The sequence below is a fragment of the Gymnodraco acuticeps genome, unplaced genomic scaffold, assembly GCF_902827175.1.
Source record: "Gymnodraco acuticeps unplaced genomic scaffold, fGymAcu1.1, whole genome shotgun sequence".
NCBI lineage: Eukaryota > Metazoa > Chordata > Actinopteri > Perciformes > Bathydraconidae > Gymnodraco > Gymnodraco acuticeps.
The window spans coordinates 2,933,952-2,954,450 of NW_022990441.1; the positions used below are offsets into that span (position 1 = coordinate 2,933,952).

Sequence of the window (20,499 nt, forward strand, 5' to 3'; positions counted from 1 at the left end):
TGGATGGCTCTACATTTTATGGGAAAATGATAAGATTAATATAGCTGGAAATAACGCAACACAGATATTCTTGCGTCATACTGTGATTTTAAGACAGAAAACATTTGTATGGGTCTCCGACCTTAAACGTCTCTTCAGTTTCTGTTTTTACATCACTGATTTTAAAATATCCTCAGAGGTATGTCTGACCCTGTTCTTTTGTACCAACATTTTAAGAGTAGTAGAATCCTTGTTTCCTACTCTGTTTCATTAAAAAAAAGCTATAAAAACAAATACTAGGGGTACCCAGCAGAGGTCTGAATTATCACTTTTAGTGTATATGACCCCATAAAGAGTTGCCCGTGGCAACCTGTTAATCTGCTTGAACTACCGGATGTTTTTCTTGTTTCCTTTCAATGCCCAGAAGTCCAAAAAAGAGGCTGGAAGAGGTTTTCCAACAATAAGGAAGTCATTAGCTCCTTATGGTGCTTAAATACTAAGGCGGCTCCATAAAGCCAGCAGTAATGGCCATGAATGCTTTGTGTCCTCTTAACCTTTAAGATCATACGAGCACAAAAACACATACACACATAAACACGCGGACACACACACACACGATGAGATAGACACCTGTAATTAAAACTACCTCACACAGAGCAGCAGTAAATGAGTTTGTGGTTTCCTGCCAGTCAGAGGTTTTTGAACACTCTATAGTTTAGCAATTTTGGTTAAATCTCAAGTAATATCATTGTACATTTACTGTGAGTTCCCCTAAATTAGGAAACATAAATAGAAGAACAGGTGGGATTCCAGAAATGTTGTTGCCTTTATTATCAGGATTTTATTGAAAACAGTTGATAACTTGATGAAACTTTTAGGCAGTAGCAGTAAAAAGGAAATCTTAATATGTTGACATTTGTAGTGCACCCGCCTTTAAAAGCAGTAATTGAGTATAATCATAGGCCACTTTAGGTAGCTCCAATACAACAAATAATAACAAAAGATACATCAGTGTTCATGAGATGTTCATGATCATTCATGATGGTGGCCATATAGACATTGTGCCATTTTTTCTTTTAAAGCATTGTGACTTTGGGAATTTCATATTCTGTGACAATAATATGTCATACTGCATGAGAAGATCTAAAGCAGGGTTTTTCCTTGTAGAAGTTATATATATTTCTTAACGTTTACTTTTGTTTCAGAGACTTGGCAGTGAGGGTGGAGACAGAGGGAGAGATGGGTGTAAAGAGGGATGGCAGTGTGGTTTGGCTCCTGGATTGGGAAGGTCAACATGCCACAGGTATGTGAGTGTGTTTATGTGGAGTTTAAAGAAAGAAAGCCTGAAAGCCAGAGGGAGTGAATCCTGTAAGCGAGACGGGCTATTTTAGACAGACGGGGGAGCTCCTTCATACACCGGAAGACAAAAAGGGAGAAAAAAACAATTTAAAAAAAAGAAAGGAGCACATGAAAGGGGAAAGAGGTGAAGGGAAAAGGGGGAGCAGCAGACTCTAGGGACCAAGGGAGGCAGGAGCCACGTGTCTTCTCTTTGATCCTTCAACGAGACACACATGTTGTAGTGTTCACCCAGTGCGTATGATCCCAATTCCCACAGAAGCACGTCTCAGGCAGTTACAGTCAATACCCAGAGTAGTACCCAAACATGGCATGAGATGATCCAAACTCATCAATACTGGCCACATCAACTGTAGTAAGGTTAGTTGATGCTTAGGAATATCTTACATAGGTATCTCTAACAGCAGTTTAAATAGAATAAAAAGTCTCAATAGGAAAGCTTAAAACTATCAGATTTTACACATAGTAATGTTGATCTTTTAAAAGAAAACAAACTGTCGTGCCAAGAAAGATAAAAGAGATGTTAGCGCCTGTATTAACATCGGTATGGGGAAAGGGCAACTGATTCTCAGAGGATATTATGGGCTACTCTCTTCTACAAAACACCAAATACACAGGTGAAACCACCTAAACATGGAGTCATCTGCAACCCAACTGGATACCAAAACTTTTTCTAGATCAAGAAAAACATTAAAAACACAAGATCACAAAATAGCAGTTTTGACTCCAGGAAATATCTCGATAAAGCCGCTCAAAGAGTAGTGGATATTTACTGAATGGTGGCGTGCCTGTGCTGCATCTGTTTTCCAACGCGCTGCAGTGTGGAGTGATATGGATTAGGTTGCACACATGCTTACTCACTCACACAAAAAAGGTTCAGAGGGAGGAACTCTCACACACCGTGATATGGTCAATAAAAGTGCACCTGGCCTCTGCTTTACCCCCATACTATTTCTCTCACAGTTTACCCACACTGCTTTGCTGCGTGTGTTTGTTTGCGTGGTGACTATCTATCTGCTGCAGGTTGCCGTCTGCTGCTTTTGTTGGCCAACGGTCAAGAGGTGTTTAATGTTGAGGGAACAGCAGATTTCACTGAAAATCTGATAACACTAACACTGATTTCCCCTCTTCCCTCTGCTATCTCTCTCGCTGAATCACTTCCTAAATCCCACTTACAGTAACATTCTCTAAATATTGTGGTTCAGTCTTAAGTGTCTTAAACTCCCAGCCTCCTCTCTCCATCTATCATCGTGTCACAGCATGCTAACACATTCCTGGCTTACAGTACTAACCAGAGTGCTTGAATCTGATACCACCATGTCACTGTTTTGTCTGTGTGTCTGCTGGTTGTGTTGATGCTGATGGAGCGGATAGGAGAATACACTAGGCTTCTTCTATTTTGGAATTTTAGACACTGCTCACACATTTATTTATGGGTCATCACACCACAGAATCTTCCCTTTTCCTCAACTCCTACCATTCAATATCCGTGTCCTTTTATTTCTGAAACCCAGATCCTGAGGATAAGGGGCTCATTTCCACTGACAAACTGCATCAAGATAGAGGATGTATGTTCTCCGGGGACGTTAACCTTCCTTTAATGCATCCCCTTGTCCTCTGGAAGATCTCCTCCATCTCTGCTGCTCTTCCTTTTGGCTTGCCTGGCATTTCCTCTCACTGTCCTGCAGCATGGTGGGAGCATCTGGATGTGTTTTCTTAAGGGGAGTGGAGGGCACTGCAGCTGAGGACCACGCTGGCTCTGAACACGCACAACTGTCATCTTTATGCATTAGCGCACACACACACACACACACACACACACACACACACACACACACACACACACACACACACACACACACACACACACACACACACACACACACACACACACACACAACACACACACACACACACACACACACACACACACACACACACAAACACACACACACACACACAACACACACACACACACACACACACACACACACACACACACACACACACACACACACACACACACACACACACACACACACACACACACACACACACACACACACACCACACACACACACACACACACACACACACACTAGGCTTCAGCACTCATGGCTAGCATTAGAAGATGTCAAACTTGTGTAATATTTAAATGTTAAGTACCAAGAATAACTAAAAGGCTGTAGGCAATGTCTGCTTCTGAATATATCGTGGAATAATTATAGAAGTTGGCAACGAAAAAACATTAATGGTCTTGGGGACTCATATGATGACCTACCGCCTACAAATAAAATCCTAAACTAAATACAAAATAAATGAGAATCTTTGTTTGTTGGTACTTTCACTTCATTACTATAGGACAGCTATATATCTTTTCTGCATACAGTACATCACATTTCAGAAACATGCTTTCCAATAAAACCATTTGTATGTATCTGTTCTGATACCAGAATTTAAACGATTGTCTTAATATGTTATCCGTCTGACTTGTAGCTTCTCGACAGTGACTGCAGTTTAGAGTAAACTCTTTTTTCCCAGGAGCACAAAGATTAGATCAAGACATCTTGGCTCTCGACCAAGGAGACTGTCCATCCTAACGAACATCAGTCTGGTTGATAAAGCGCCTGACTGAGGACCTTCGCTTGAAATGTGGGGTTGTTTCAGAAAGACAAAAACACTGCAAGATACATTATTCCTCATCACATTGTATATTTAAGCAAAAGCATGGCAGCAACTTTGGACAAAAGTCAGTGTATTAAACATGTGTATCTTCTTGCCTATTGAGCCTTCAGTCATGAAGTGATATCTTAAGGTCTTGTGCCATGGTATATTTTCCATGTGTTTGTTTTAAAGGTGGGGTAGGTACGTTTCAGAAACCGGCTCGAGATACACTTTTTGTTATATTCCATGGAATGCTCTTAACATCCCGATAGCAATGAATATCTAAAGTGCTTTGACAAACGATCCATTAAAAAATGTCATCTGTGGAAGCTGTGGTACTGAAAAAAGCACGACCAATCCATTTAGCCGGCCCGCTAAACGGATTGGATTGCCGCCCTGTCTGTTAGCCTTCCATCTCGTGCACGCACAAATGTATCTCGTGCCCTCATTGGGTGTGCCGTAATTGGGTGTGCATTGCGCGTTCATGTGTGTTGGAGGAGGTGCTCTGTAAGGAAGTCTGAAGGAAGGGGCGGATTCTTTTCGGCTGTGTACTTTTATTTTAGTGCACTCGAGCCGGTTTCTGAAACTTACCTACCCCACCTTTAACTGTTTGTAAACAGAAAAAAAGCCTTCAAAACTAAAAGACATTTTATAAAGCCTTTTCCTTTCATTTAAGTAGCAGTGGAAATATTGTGTGACTCCTTCAACATCTCACCACGAAAAAGCCTGAATAAGACTTATAGACTAATCAACTGTCAAATGTGGGCTAATGTTGTAGCTAGGCTTAGAGTAAATCATACAGAGTTTTCCCTATATAGTTGGCCTTATAGTCACTAAATATCACGTATTGCTTAATGACTGCATAACATAAATAAGCCAAAATAAAAGCACACCACTGGACGTAGATATATGTTCAATAGGCTGATCCTAGAGGGATTAAACAAGGCTTGAAACCACAGATTGAAAAAACTGGAGGGATTTGAAAGTTGTCCCACAGGGATTAGAGGTTAGGAATTGATGCTGCAATATTATAAGTGCAATGTGTGCATGGAATCAAAGTATGCAAACAAATTAAAAACAGCCTGGTTCGAGATGTGAATTTAACAAACCATGCTTTGTAGCTCCAGAGCTACATCAGTGATTGTCACCATTGCAGAGGACATGCAGTCCTTAGAAGGACAATTCAAGCCTCTCGTAAAAAGAACAACTGGAGCATAACACAAATGATCTGTAGACAAAAATAATCCTTTACTCCCTTTAACCATGGCGGTCAAACGGTTTGATAACCGCCGTCATGACCCCAAGACCTGCCTCACTTCCTACCATAAAGCAACTCATCCCTAAGTCTATATACAGGTTGGTGTCACCATAGCATTCTGTCTGTGCTAGCTGAGTGCAGGGACCTCGGTGGGGGCCATGGGAACTGGGCTGTGATTATTTTTAGCGGGTGGGGGGGCTTGGCAGGGGCCACTTCTTCGAGGCTTTATAGGAATGTCTAAGGTCGCCCTCTGACCAGAACCTCTGCAGTGGGCTGAGGCTGGAGGTTGGGAGGCTCGCTCAGGCTGACGTGGGACATCTGCGGAGACGAAGACACGAGCCAATTAGCTGGAGGGTCTGGTGAGCAGGCCCAGCAGGGACAGGAAGGAAGCGGTGAGCAGAGGAAGTTAGGATGTCAGAGGAGGACCAAATAGGGCAATTCAGAAAGGCCTTTTGGTGCTTGCTGACGAAAAAAGGGGCAAAGACTATATTCCTGAGAGGTTTGCTGGGGAATGCAGAGAAGGAGTTGGGATGTATAGTTTTAATAGTCAAAGATCACATCCTTTCTGTAGTAAGTCTACAGCTGCTACAACAGATTTGTGTAGATTCTGTTTTCAATTTGACTCTTTGCATCTCAACTCTATGATTTTTTCAAGGACGTAGTTATTGTTGTTTATATGGGGCTATTTGACATCAGATCTAGTAGGAAATGCACAGGTGTTACAAATAAGGTTAACAATTCTTGTGTTCTTTTCAGGTGAATTAGTCAGCAAGTAAGTAAGTTCTTACTGGTTTGACACACTCAAATGGTCCTACATCAAAAGCGCTTATTAAATGGCATTGTCTGTGATAATGTTACACCCACATAAAGTACACAAAGGCAACATATTATAAACTAGAAGGGCACTCAGAAGCGCAGACCTGAACCAAGGCAAATACCCTCTCTCAATGTTAACAAATTCCCAAATTATGCATTTATCCTCCTGGTGATATGCAGTTCTACGTTTATTGAGATTGTTCTTGGCAAATACTTAAAGATTTCACCAAGTTTCATGAAAATCGGTACAGAAGTTTTTCCACATTCCTGCTGACGAATAAACCAAACCGGAGCAGAGACACAGTAACGAAGAGCCTTACTCCAGGTATTATGCTACATAATTCATAAAGACTGCAGGTACGCCCTACAATGCATCTTCTCTTCCTGTGGAAAAACAGGCTCATACAAAAGAATACTGAACACATGATAGTGTCAAATGTTCACAACAGATCCCTTTTGAAGCACTCTTCTTTCACCATCTCTTTATTGTTGTCTTACGGCGGCCTCGTATTCAGCGGAGTGTTGCGTGCCCGCTCCCTAACCCGATTGTTTGCCCTCGCATCAAACTTAAAATGCCCCGAGGGACGTCTGTCAGAGCCGAGCCCACAGGCCAAACCCCACTGTACCGCCTCTGTGTCTGCGTCCACACTCTGCCGTCAGCACGATGATCTCTACTGTACATGCTCACAGCGTAAAGCCCACACAGTTCACCCAGTGGAGAGTTATACAAAATGACGTAAGGTTCCCCTGATACAGAAGCCTCCCTCACTGAAGGGCTCAAATAGAGCGGCACTATTACTGTTGTGTGTATTCACTGAGATAATGTAAAGATGCCATGATCATTGCACAAAGTGATATTGTATGGTGGTTAATATTTACATGATAACAAATATCTAGATAAATATGGAGGAGGGAACCACGTTTTTAAAGGTATCGATTAAAGGAGGTGATTTCCCTTCATCCAACATAACCTGTTAAACCATGACGTAAACATACTCAAAGTTAATGTCATCAGACTAACACCCATCGTATCACATTCCTATGGCTTAATTACTCACAATGTTTTGTTCACTATAAAATGTTCTGTATGTCTCTTTAAACAATGAAATGTCAGCGCACAGACGGGCGTGGTGCAGCATTTCTCCAGATTCTGCAATTCCAGTTTTCAAATGACTTCAATGAGAGTGAGCACAGCAGCAGTGACAGCAAATGAGAAAAACAGACACAGCTACAGGGGAAGCTGAGGAAAGGGGAAAACCGGCATCAACTGCAGGAGCTAGCAAGCTAATGGGCTAATAAAGTCCAAGTATAGCCTGCCTACACTTTGGCTGCAGTGGCAAGCAGCAATTGAAGGAACAGGAAGCTAATGGCTAGTTGAGTAAAAGCCACAGAGGAATGCACCAGGGTGAATGTGTGTGTGGTGTGTGTGTGTGTGTGTGTGTGTGTGTGTGTGTGTGTGTCTGTATGTGTGTAAGAGAGAGAGAGAGAGAGAGAGAGAGAGAGAGAGAGAGAGAGAGAGAGAGAGAGAGAGAGAAGAGAGAGAGAAGAGAGAGAGAGAGAGAGAGAGAGAGAGAGAGAGAGAGAGAGAGATAGAGAGAGAGAGAGAGAGAGAGAGAGAGAGAAACCATCCCTTCCGCTGCCTTCCTGTATACAGCTGGCACTGCCCATGCACAATGACGTCATACTGTGTGTGTGCATGTGTGTGAGGTTTGGTGGCATTTTTAGGCTAACAAAAGGAAGCCACAGCCACCCTCTTCTCGCTCCACCACACCCCAGAGCCCTGCGTGGTTTACAGCCACGGGGTGTCGGTGAAGGGGAAGGGCACTTGAGTTATGTCAACCTGGAACGAGTGATGTGCTTTCAGAGCAGAGATACATTGTGTTTAATGACACAATGGCTATGGTTTGAAGAGCAGGAATTAAGTTTATGTAGACTGGGATATCAGCTTTTTAATCACAGACACAGAGAGAGTGTTGGCAAACCATCCTGAGAGTAAAAAGTGAATGGCGGACAGATGTTGAAAGTTTCCGCACAAGGTGTTTTCTCTGTCAGCACACACTACATCTTTGTCACATAGGCTAGGAATGTTGCTGAGGAAGGAACCGGGGTTTGTCACACCCATTCAGATCCACTCCTCTCCACCCGTCTGCGAGCTGTTTGGGATTGAAAACAAACATCCACCCACCCTTCTTTCATCCCCACTCAGCATGGCCAAACACAGCTGCACGGCTTTGGGATGTAGACAGTGACATGGAGGAGTAGAAAGAGGGATGGGGGCAGTTCTGACACTGAGGTGGCAGGTCACTGGCTACTGTAGAGGCGATGACAGATGATCACATTCACCCTGACTCTGTGATACACTTCAGAAGAGCTACTGGTTGACGAACAAAGCACTCTGCAGATTCACTTTGCAAGACACAGAACAAGAAAATCTGGCCTTTGAGAACACACCTATTCTCAAGTTGCTAGTCTTCTTTGGTGTCAAATAAAACCCTGAAGCACATAAACACTCAAGCTCCAGTCTTCACAACATAAAGCCAACTCTGTTTGAACCCTCAAATATATGTGAATAGGAACTGCAGGCCTGTGACTTCAGCAATGTTGAAACATAAAAAGGCAATGTCCTACGACTTTTCCACTTCAAAACATAAGCTCAAAACCCGCCTGAGGAACAGCGTTTATCACATCTCATTATAGACTCATGTTAGGAGGTAATCGAGATCATCTTCCTTCACTAGTGACCTACTTTGTCTTCTGCAGCAGATTTGAGGAAAACTCAGATTCTTACCTCATCATCTGGTTAGAGGAGGATGATTTATTCCCAGGAGAAATGATATCAAAATCCACATCCAAGGCAGGTCATTCATAGGAGAGGAACAGAAACACAATATTGTCAACATTTTGAAAATATATCATCTAAAAACTAAATGTTTGATTAGTATTCATTATGCGATTAACATGCTGGTAATAATCTGAGAAACCACTGACATGCTGACATTATGAGGTAACATATGGGATAGCTTGTGACCTTTTTGTGGTTAACACGTAGTTTTTGAAACCTGAATCATCCAGTTTCAGTCTGACATTTACTTTTCAAAAAAGGGAAATCTTCAACTTGTTTGGACACGACATGTCACATAAAACAAGTCATGAGACGACGGTAAGATCCTCACGCTAGTTAGACATATGATGCAAAAATCAAACCATATATGTTTCATCAGCCACATTTTTTATTTTAATACTAACTTGTGAGCAAGACTGACTTAAATATATGTCTTTATTGACCAATAGAAGCTTAATAGTAAGAAAACTCCCAATAAATTCAACTTTTGCACATCTCCTGACCTATAACTGGAATACTTTAATCACAAAATGACCATTTGTATATTAATTTCTCACCCGGGGATTTGAATATTGAAGAAAACTTGCAAAAAGGTATCAAAGGGCTTTGATTTACAACAACAAAACTGTCCTAAACTATCCGTTTACAAGCACTACCATAACTGCAGAATGATCCCAAACTAATTGATCAGTCATGTGTCACTATTTTCAAATCACATGTATTTTCGCCTGAACCTTACTATTTAGAACACTTCTGCCTAATCTTGTCTGTGTGCGTTAAAAGTGTTTTACCTCAATTCAGTCTTTGATCACGGTGGAGGCATGCGAGAAAATCAAGTTTTCTTCAAGAATTCACGGCAACATGGCGCGTGAGTAATTGATGTACAAAGGGTCGCTTTGGGGGTGAAGAGGGTATCATATGTCGGCAATAAAGCTTGAGTGATGATGTCGCAAAAGTATTTAAGTATAAATCATTCAAAGGAAATTTCGTTTTCAAAGGCCAAGGAAGTTTGTGTTCCCCAAATAAAAGGGTGCAGGGGCTGCTGGTAGGGTGCAAAGACACAGGACATTATTTATTACCTGAACATACATTTGGAAAAGTACCATTTTCACACCCTCCTGGTAAAGGTCATGTGTTTTGGTTTCAGTTAAAAAGCAGGAGTGTGGCATGTTCAGTAATGAAACAGGCACTTAACTCAAAGTCCTTTCAGATCAGTTCCAGTCATTTGTCAGAGGCGGACGCAGGCCCAAATTATTCATGATGTTTCCCATTTACTGATTCTTTCAGTTCTTAAGAGGAAAAATCTATTCCTTTACTTCGGAGATGCCTGTTCTAGGAAACTCCCTGGCAGTATTACAAATATTGGTTGACTACTTTAACCTCAGCACAATCACTGTCTGTCATCTCACAGAGGAAACGGTGCGGAGACCAGGGTCAGGGCACTGTAACGTCATCATAAACCTCTGCCACCATTTCAACCACTTCAGGAACAGTTCAAAGGTTACAGCTGACAGGCAGCGCTACAGCATTCCCTGCATATGGATTATATATAATGTATGAGCTGCATATTCCGACTCTTTAAAACATCACCTTAACATCAGTATGCATCACTCCAGATGCACTTTGAGGGAAATTACTTTGAAACTTGCAAATAAGGCTCCTGTGCACTGTTGACAAAGCAAACAAATAAACAGATAAACCAAACATCCACAAGTGCAACTCTGAAAAAATGGCAGTTGCAGAACGTGGGGTCAATGTTGACTTCCTCTAATGTAATGGCTACTTGCTTGACTTGCTATTTGTTTCTTGTGGTTGCTGTCTTGACCTACATGCTGAGGTCCTCCACCAGTGACGCTGTCATGGCGGCCACAGACAGCGGCAGGGATGGCAGCATCTCTCCACAGGGCTTTTCCTGAGGAATGTTAGCTACTGCTGACTGTGCCTCCCATGATCCATACTGCTCCACTTCTGACTGGGTGCCTTTCAAACACTTCTTCTTAAGGGAGTCTAGGCTCTTGTGCAGAAAAGGAACATGTTGCTTTATTTCTTAAATGGGTTATGGGCTCTATATAAAGCAGGCCTAGATTGTAAGTCGACCTACAGCTCATTGGAGATTTCATCTAAAAAGAAAGTGTTGAAATGAATGTCTTGCTTGCAAGGTTTTTAATTCCATGACTGACGTGTGAACAGTTCTGCAAAGACATAATCAATGAAGAAATGTTGATAGGATTTTCCAGTGAGCAGAACAGGCATTAGTAAGACAAGAAAGTCAGACATGGAAAAATAATGTTTGAACTTATCACCAAGATGTCAGATCTGCTAAAGGTGCTAAAGGTGCATTTCAGGGCGTAACATTGTATTTTCTGTGACCAAACAAGTTAACCAACCACATTGGGAAGTATCTCTCAACAGGGATTTCAAAGGTGTCTTTTTGTCGTAGTAGTTTCATGGTTGCTGGTTAAAACCAATAAACCAGATTAAGATATTTTCATGTACTTTGTTTATGAATACAGGACCAATGTGTGAGCTAAAGGGATCAATTGGACACATAAATGGACACATCTACTACTGATCTTTGAGGATTCAGGCTCTCTCTCAAGTTAGGTTTAGGTGATAAAACATAATCATCACATCTGAGGTGCAGCATGATCAACACATGCAAAGAAAAGCACATGAGGCTCAGCACTACGTCGTTCACTGTCTCCGAAGTGAGAGCTGTCATCACCTCCCATCATCACCCTGCTCTATCTCCACCACCGCAGCAGTATACCGCAGGTCAACAGTTTCAGCAAGGCAGATGTTTCAGTGTTCTCCATATCATGACAATGATGTGCCTCAAAATAAACTACGTCATTTGAACAGACCGGGGGAGATCATGAGGTGGGGACAGGCTGGGAGTTTACAGAGTTAGACATGATGAGATTGAGGTGGTCTGTGTAGGATTCAACAGGAAACTGAATATGTATCATTATAGAGTAAGAGCTAACTTGATTAAAATGTATACAGATTATATAAGCTTATTGCAGATAGATGCCAAATTGTCAACGTCAATGACAGCACCTTATGTGTCATTAAAGAGAACAAATTAACCTCAACTTTGGGGAAATTGGTCTGTCAAAATGTTATTTAGGTACCATACAGTACTTGAGTAAATGTACTTTAACTTTCCACCACTGTGCAGGGTGAATAGAACAACAACAACAGTGTGGTGATGGGCGAGTCTTTCAGCCCTTGGTTTGTCAGTATGCTATCCAGCTAACATTATTTCTTCGTGGTCCAGAAATAGTTTATTGTGGTGAGTCTTAGTGCCACTCTTGCATAACTGCAGAATTACAGTGTGCTGCTCTGCGTGTCCCATGGAGGCTGTTAAGAGATTCTCGTGTACCCTCTGCTCCAGTGAGTGTTAACATCTTCCAGCACACATACAACTCAATTTACTGCCATAATCGGCTTGAAAACCCTGGATAGATTTTCAGTTGTAGGCCGATAGAGTGACGAGTTGATGTATTTGAACGGTGCATGCTAGCTCCGTGTGTCAAAATCACGATTTTATTGAAAGGTGTAGGATATTGTCAGTCCAAATGTACGACAGTAGAGTAGCATCACTGCAGTAATAACACATCCCACATGCAGTGTCAGATGTGAGGAAACTCACCGTGGTTGAAGATTGTGGACCGAAACCGGTTGTTGGTGGACGGATTTTCCATCTTTAAAAGTTTCAGACCTTCGTCTTCTTTTTTCCTCTTTTTCCTTCTTTTCCTTCTTCGGTAATTCCTTAGTTTCCTCTCTCAATCCCAACACAACTGCGGTGAAATGACAGCCCGTGCGTTGTGTTGGACCGTCCCACTCGAGTGTGTGTTAGTCTGTGTGTTTGGTAGCAGCACACACTCAAAACACACTCACTGTCGTTCAAAGAGGCAGCCAGACAGGTGACGTCACGAGCCGTTGCAGCAGTGTCGGAATGAAAACAATCGCACGTGGACGCGATGGGAGAAGCGTCACATGCACCTGCAAGAAAAAATTGAAAATATCGAACCATTCATATCTTTGCAAAGATTAACAATGGCGGTTGTGGACAAGTCATTGTTAGCTAAGATCCCACAGTGATGGAAAGAACCATTCAGATATGTTACTTATGTAAAAGAAGCACTAATCCGCAGTATACAAAGACTCCATTAGCCTACAGGTCAGAATCTAGTACAAAATAATAACAGAAATAGCATAAGCCTAAAAAAAGCCCTTTTTAAAAAACATTAGGGGAGAAGGTAAGTGGGTAAACCAGTGGGTAAATTGAACCACCCCCTGTAACCAGGCAACGCCTTATAGTTGTAATCAAGTGACCAGAAATGATGCAAGCTCCACCCTTTATCATTGCCTGTGAAAGAGAGATACTCATTGTGGTCTGGTAAGTAAACATTTTGACAAAAAAAACGTGTTTTGCTTGTCAAAGTACATTTTCTAGATGTCAGCTATATCGGCTGTCATGTCAAACAAAAAGTATCCAGGTTTAAACCATAGGTTTAAACACATATGTTGTGTTGATGTGTTGGCAGTGTAAACCATGTGAATCATTAAGCTAAAGATGACTCTGAATTTTAATGATAGGCTATTTTTTCTAAAATGGTGGCTATGGGGTAAAGTGAACCATGGGCCATGGGGTAAGTTGAGACAGTTTTTCAATGGAGAAATGAATGATTGAAAGTAGGCCAAGTTGATAATAAGAGCTCATTGTAGGTTACATTTAAAGTTGAATGTACCCTGTGTTTGATTGGTAAGATGTATGAAATTGTATCACCATTTGTATGATTACTTTTCAATTCACAATACACAATACAATTCAATCGAAATTTATATTAAAAATATTTGAAAAACTAAGCTTGTATTTGGTTTGTTATTTATTTTGTATAGTTACCTTTAAGATGTGTTGTAGGTATGCCCAGGTTTGAATAGTGGTTCAATTTACCCCCTGACCTGGATCAACTTACCCCTACACTGGGGCAAGTTGAGCCACAAGACTTTTTTTTTTAAGAAGTAATATTTTCACTGCCCTTGATCAAATATTAATTATTATCATTGCCATTGATAGGAGACATCCTGAATTATAGGTGTGTGTTTTCATTTTTACTATGTGTCATTTCCTCTTGCTTAGAGGACAGCATAACTAAAAAATGGCTCAATTTACCCCACTCTCCCCTACATTTTATAATAATCATGCTGAATTAATGTTTTAATCACATACATGGTGCAACTACTTTACACAGCCTTTACATAGCTCTGATAACTCTGTTTTAAATACTGACATTTTCTGACCTTTTAAGTGCTTTTACTTTTAATACTTTAAACTATTTCTGCTAGTTCTTTTACTTAAAATAAATCTTTGAGTGCAATTTTTACTGCGGAATAAAGTATGTGCATAATGCCCACCAGAGATTAGCAGCTGTATTTATTTTGTACTATACTATGTTGTACTTATATTATATTTGTATCATTTAATCTACCATACAAATAAAAAAGCAGATACATAGTGACATCTAGTGGTTTATTTGTTACTATATTTCCAAAGAATTCATTGTTTTGGTCTTTTCTCCCACTTTATTGTAGCACATAAATGTATTGACGATAATGCAGTGATATTCTGAGTGGACTGATTTTAAACACATTAGCTGTCCCACTTTGTTCTCTGTGTTTGCTTCAGTAGTACAAATGTCAGGAAGGCTAATGATAGAGTGAACATGAAGAGAATAACCGTGTCTGAGAAACATCGTCATTAATCAACACGTTGAGTCTTTGGCTTGGTTTAGAAGCAACAGTTTTATTTTTAGCTGTGACAAAAGAAAGAAAAAAAATAGTCACCTCCTCAGAGTCTAAATGTTCAGGTTCAGGATTAAAGTGCAGAATTGTTTTCACAGCTTGTGTGTACAAAAAAAAATTAAATAAGACAAAAAAAGAAATATAATATTAAAATATCAATACTAACAATGGATATCTGGAAATTATAAATATGATACACCACAAGATGAAATCTCATACAACATATTATCAGCAATGATATTCAATCCACTTGAATCAGGCTTGCACTTAATGATACATATAAAAGGAAATCAGTTCACGTTTTCGAGTAATTGGCAAGGCTAGTTCACAACAAAGGCACAGCAATGTTCAGAGGTAACGATCCTTTGCAAAGAAGTGCTGCGGCGACCTTCTCATTGATCCTAACACGTCCTCACAGACACACCTGACATGCTCGACGTGGCCAGACAGAAACATGGAGAAGCCACTCGTGTGCAGAAACACGCCCACGGTTTTGCAGAAGCATGTTTTATGTTATCAGCCTACACATTGAAATAGGGTACATGCTATTTAAGTCTCACTGTTACTGTTGAATTCTGCTTTTCTAGTAAGCTGCTGAATTAACAGAGTTGTGAAGAAAGCTTGAGAAAAGTACGGCCCTGAGCCAAAGGAGTGTGATGAGGAGGTGAGAGGTGAGATAGGCCAGCGTTAAGTGCTCTACTATCAGAAAGAGCAGCAGTGGTTGCAGCCTCTGTGGGCGTCACATACGAAACCAAGCAGTCAGAAACAACATCATTCACAAAGGACCAGTCTGTAGGCAGCAGGCAGACCTGGGACATCCTCTTGGTAGCAAAGACTTTTAAAAAGGCTTGAAAATGTAAATATAGTTATAGATATATGACTTTAGATCACAGGGGGGTCCAGCAGGCTCCAAAGCCGTATTTAAAAGTCGATCCATGCACAAATGCATCTAAATAATTCGAAACAGTTTGCTATCAAGAGGATGAATTTCCCAGATAGCCTTTTTACAGGTGAAAGGCTCCATCAGTGTCTTGCATTCATATATCAACCTGAACCGAGATAATGCATTTCCTTATCACAAGTAGCCCAATAGAGGAAATTAACAAACATGGCTTCATCCAGCCATTTGGTAATATAGTGCAAATTAAAGTACTCAAATCTATACAAAAAGATATCAGTGGTTATATATAAAAACAGATGCTGTGTTTTTTCCCCCCATTTCAATTGAAGCTTGACTTTCTCTGTTCACTTTTTTTTATCTTTCATTCTTTGTTTTCTTATTTAAAATGACAGCATTTAGAGACAAAAAGAGCTTGGTTGAAAAGCTGAACAGACCGAGCTAGTACATCATGCAGCTTGTGAAAACAACAGCAGGAAATAAAAAAAAACATTAAAAAGTTCTGATTAGAAAAAGAAAACTTATGTCAGAAGGTGCCAGAGAGAAATCTGACAGTGGAAGAGATTATTTCTGAGAAGTGATATTTATGCAATGCACGCAGACAAATGCAAGGACAGACACATATATATATAGTGATATTTACAGTTAGCATTTACATGTAAACAACAGTGATTGATCCACAGGAGGAGAGACAAACATGTGGACAGACAGCTGACACGATGAGGCAGTACCTGGTGATATTATCCCCACACCTGAACTAATGTACAGCACATGATGAGACAAGAGTGAATAATTAACAACAGATTGATTGCCTTTAAACATTTTCAAAGTACATATAATTGTTTATCATAATGTGCAGATTTAGTTAAGCAAGTTTGATGTGATTAGATAATCCAGTGTTACAGTTACATTTACTCCAGTGCATTAAAAAGATGACCGATCAAATGTTAAGAAAGACTTCTTGATGGAGGGAAACGACAGAATGTAACATTTACTGAGCTTGAACTGAGGGGAGGGGATATTTTGTGATCGGATTCTTCTTATTTCAAAGGTTAAAAGCATCTTACCTGCCACAGTGGTGACATTGTAGATAAAACAAACGGAACATCTTTCAGCTGTGCCCTTTAACCTTTAACTCTCCCTAATTTTCAACTGGTCGGCCAATAAAAATATGGCGATGTAGCATACGTATATAAAATATGTCTTTACATTTACAATATTTAAAACATTTACAATGTCGGCAGCTATGTACACTTTTATGTGTTTGAATGTATAAGATGCCATGTCAATGTGGATGAGATACAGCTCTTAAATGTATGCAAAAGATATGTACCTCAATGTGAAATCAGTGCTACACAATAAATAATGGAGGGGCCGCAGACACATGAAGGTCTCGTTGTGTCTGACCAAATGAGGTCAGAGGGAAACGATGAAACATGACCTGACACTAGGGCTGCTCAATTAATCGTATTTTAAATCGCAATTACGATTATGGCTTGCAACGATTACGAAAAAACAACGTAATCGAAATAAAACGATTATTTTTTAATTATTTTGTATTGTTTTTTCAGTTGAGTTATACTTAAAGTTCAGGGTAATCAACTGTTAAAAACATACTGTTCACATTTTTTTTCTCCAATAAATTGATGTTTTCAAAGTAAATGGATAATCGTTTTAATAATCGTGATATCAATTATTGACCCAAATAATCGAGATTATGATCTTTGCCATAATCGAGCAGTCCTACCTGACACCTTTATTTACACCCATGCACTCTTCAGTGAAAAGCTTGAAAGGTTTCGTTTGACTTTTTTTTAAGCGACATGCGAGAGGCATTTGCGTTTTTCAGAAGCTCAGTTTTAAAAGCAAAATCAAAGCAAAGTCACACAGAAACCAGGAAACACATACCATACAACGTAGAGGAAGTTTGCCTTTGTCTACAGTAATATACACACTACAGTAAGCAATCGTGTATGGAATGACACCTAATGATTAGATTAACTGATTCAAGGCTTGAGTCATGATTTGAGAGTTGGGTCTGATTGCATATGACATGTTCCACTTTAGCGTCAGATACAGCAAAATCCAGCTATCGTAGTAAATGTCTCTTGATTTGACTTTGAATGTGTGCGTCTTGCACAGGTGGCTTTTCAGATCCACCATTTCCCCGAGTCTTCTCGTCCAGCCTGAGCCAGCCTGCGCCCGCAGCGTTAAACAGGGAGGAGTTTGTACAGCTCCAGCCACTGCTCCACCTGAGGCAGGTGATCGCTGCCTGTGTGGAGGTTCATCTAATTTCCCACTCCTCCAGTCGTGTAAAGGACTACTCCGGCTGCTCGGGGTGGGTGTGCAGGCCGTTTTCAGGGCGGGGAATGCTGTGGTTCTCCCAGAAGGCCTTGTGCATCTGGTCCACTTTAGACACCAGCGGTAGACCAATGTCCAAGTGCATCTTCAGGTTCTCCAGCCACTCCTCCAGTTTAGAGAAAGCAGGCCTAAAGATCAAGAAAGCAGATCTCAGTTTGAAACATTTGATTCATTCAGAATTCTAGATATTCATCCTAATAGATCCAGGGTGAGTTGCTAAAGATCATAGTTGTTGCTCACAAAACAATGGAGGGCATAATGCTGCTCAGACCATTACAACAAATATAGATCAACATCTCTTATTAACCCCATCTTCCATGATAATCAACAGAATCACTGTTTATGTTAGAAAATACTTTTGTTAAAAACTAAAAATGTGTGAAACTTTGTACAATTAAAGCTGAAACTTGTAATTGGTTACATTGCACCTGAGTTTAAAATGTGTGAAAGGTGCCACTAAATATTCTATGAGGCAGAGCTACATCACAAACATGAACAACCTTTTGTAAAATGTCAATGTGAATCTATTGAAGATGTCTGACCGTTTGTCTGCATCGAGGTCACAGCACACAGCAGCTATGGGGAAGAAGGCGGGGGGACAATCAGGGGGACAGAAGTGCTCCAGGAAGCCAGACACGTTCAGGCCGAAGTCCATCGCCCTGGGGAGGTAGTCTGGGTCTGCGTTCACCCTGCCAATTACCTGGAGAGCCCGAGAAAAACAACAGGGGAGAAAAAGAGTAAGATAAGTTAAACCTGGGTCCTCCTGTGTTGATCTGCTGAAAACCAGTAAACCCTGCAAACAGAAGCTGATCGTTGCCAGGAGACCACAACTACCGGCCTCTCAGAAGCCACATGAAGAAGACTTTGATTTTCTGCTCTCTCTAATCCCTGCAGTGTCGCCGGGTTAATGGTGCCCATCTGGGGAAGTCATACTCTGGGGATCTGAGCAGCTGAATTAAACTTTTGAGCTTAAATGATGTGGATGGTGTGTGGCCAGGACAAAGGCTTACCACACTTTGGGACTGGATTTTTATTTGGAAAGAAAATATTTGGAATTCTGGAAAAGCTAGACATTTCCATCATAAAATGAAATGGATGTTTTTAAATAATTGGAGGACAGATCACTAAATGCTCCATATTTTGCAGGAAAATCTGGGAAATATTAAGTGAAGTAAGTTGAATCTTGACGAAGAAGGGAAATAGAGTGAAGAGCAGTTGTGCACAAATTAAAATTAGTCTTGTGGCTGAACGAGTGATGGGAAATCAAATCAACATTTTTTGTATAGGTGGTAACCTCTGGCCAAATGAAATGAGATGTTTTGAGACTGTTTAAATGATTTCATTTTTAAATGACAAGGAAACCAACTTGTAAGCAGAATGTGATGCCTTGGGAAAAAGCTATTACGGAATTTAAGTTCTGCTTAATCAAACATTACCTCTTGTAAAACACCAAAAACCAGGTTTGGCTTTTATTACCCCAACATTAAAAAGTCACTCACCTCGCAGAGCATGATACCAAAGGAGAAGATGTCTACTCTCTCATCGTAGCTCTTCCCTGGAAAGAGAAAATAACCAAATTAGGCTGTTAGAAGAAATGCCACATTACACAACAAATGTAGTACTGCATTGATTGTAGTTCTCTTCCTCTGAGAAGGTAATTTTGTCATTTAAAAAGATGATTTAGAGATCATACCATGGATCATCTCAGGAGCCATCCAGTAGGGGTTTCCTACCACCGTGTATCTCTTCCTGCGGTCGGGCCTCTTCAGGCCGGGCAATTTTCCCTGCGAGAATTTCTCCTCAAGCTTGTCGACCACCATGAGGCGAGACAGCCCGAAGTCTGCCACAACCACTGTGTTGTCCTGCACCAAGAAAATTAAACATGTCATTAAATGTTCTAGTTTTTCTCTAAGCATACAGTACATACTGCCTAAGAGAGGGATGTAATAGATATATGCTTCAACGTAGCAGTGTGCAACTAGTTTCAAGCTCGTTCAACAGCTTAAAATTCAATTCTAAGCTTCTAATTGAACTTTTTGTGAATTTTCCACACACTTCAGGAACGATTCAAAGCTTGAGAAACATGTACTGTCTCTGTTTGAGTAGGGTAAGAAGGAAGTTTCCGCTACCAAGTTACTAGGGAGGAAGGCTTTGTCTGTTAAAGCTACTGCTAACAAAACTCTTGTTTGTTTTTAAAGTGACATGTGCACTGTGTTAAATCCCCAAAGAAAACATTATGCACATACGTAGGTATGTCCACACACACATGTACACACATGTACACACATGTACACACACACACACACACACACACACACACACACACACACACACACACACACACACACACACACACACACACACACACACACACACACACACACACACACACACACACACACACACACACACACACACACACACACACACACACACACACACACACACACACACACACACACACACACACACACACACACACACACACACACACACACACACACACACAATGCC

At 40.7% G+C, this 20,499-nt stretch overlaps 2 protein-coding genes across 4 annotated transcripts in view; both read right to left on the bottom strand.

The window, feature by feature from the left end:
* Window positions 1–12,957, bottom strand: part of sept4b (septin 4b) — a 49,207-nt gene extending 36,250 nt beyond the window's left edge. Inside the window, exons 1-2 of the mRNA XM_034225485.1 lie at window positions 12,571–12,957; window positions 8,862–8,869 (exon numbers count right to left, since the gene is read on the bottom strand). Coding sequence (XP_034081376.1) covers window positions 8,862–8,869; window positions 12,571–12,622 — 60 coding nt within the window. The 5' untranslated portion in view covers window positions 12,623–12,957. The remainder of the gene's footprint in view (window positions 1–8,861; window positions 8,870–12,570) is intronic.
* A 1,750-nt stretch (window positions 12,958–14,707) lies between these two features.
* Window positions 14,708–20,499, bottom strand: part of limk1a (LIM domain kinase 1a) — a 57,730-nt gene continuing 51,938 nt past the window's right edge. For all 3 annotated transcript variants that reach the window (XM_034225491.1, XM_034225492.1, XM_034225493.1), the window contains 4 exons: window positions 19,679–19,847; window positions 19,485–19,540; window positions 18,528–18,685; window positions 14,708–18,113 (listed from right to left, as the gene is read on the bottom strand). In XM_034225491.1, the coding sequence (XP_034081382.1) occupies window positions 17,945–18,113; window positions 18,528–18,685; window positions 19,485–19,540; window positions 19,679–19,847 (552 nt within the window). In that variant the 3' untranslated portion in view covers window positions 14,708–17,944. The remainder of the gene's footprint in view (window positions 18,114–18,527; window positions 18,686–19,484; window positions 19,541–19,678; window positions 19,848–20,499) is intronic.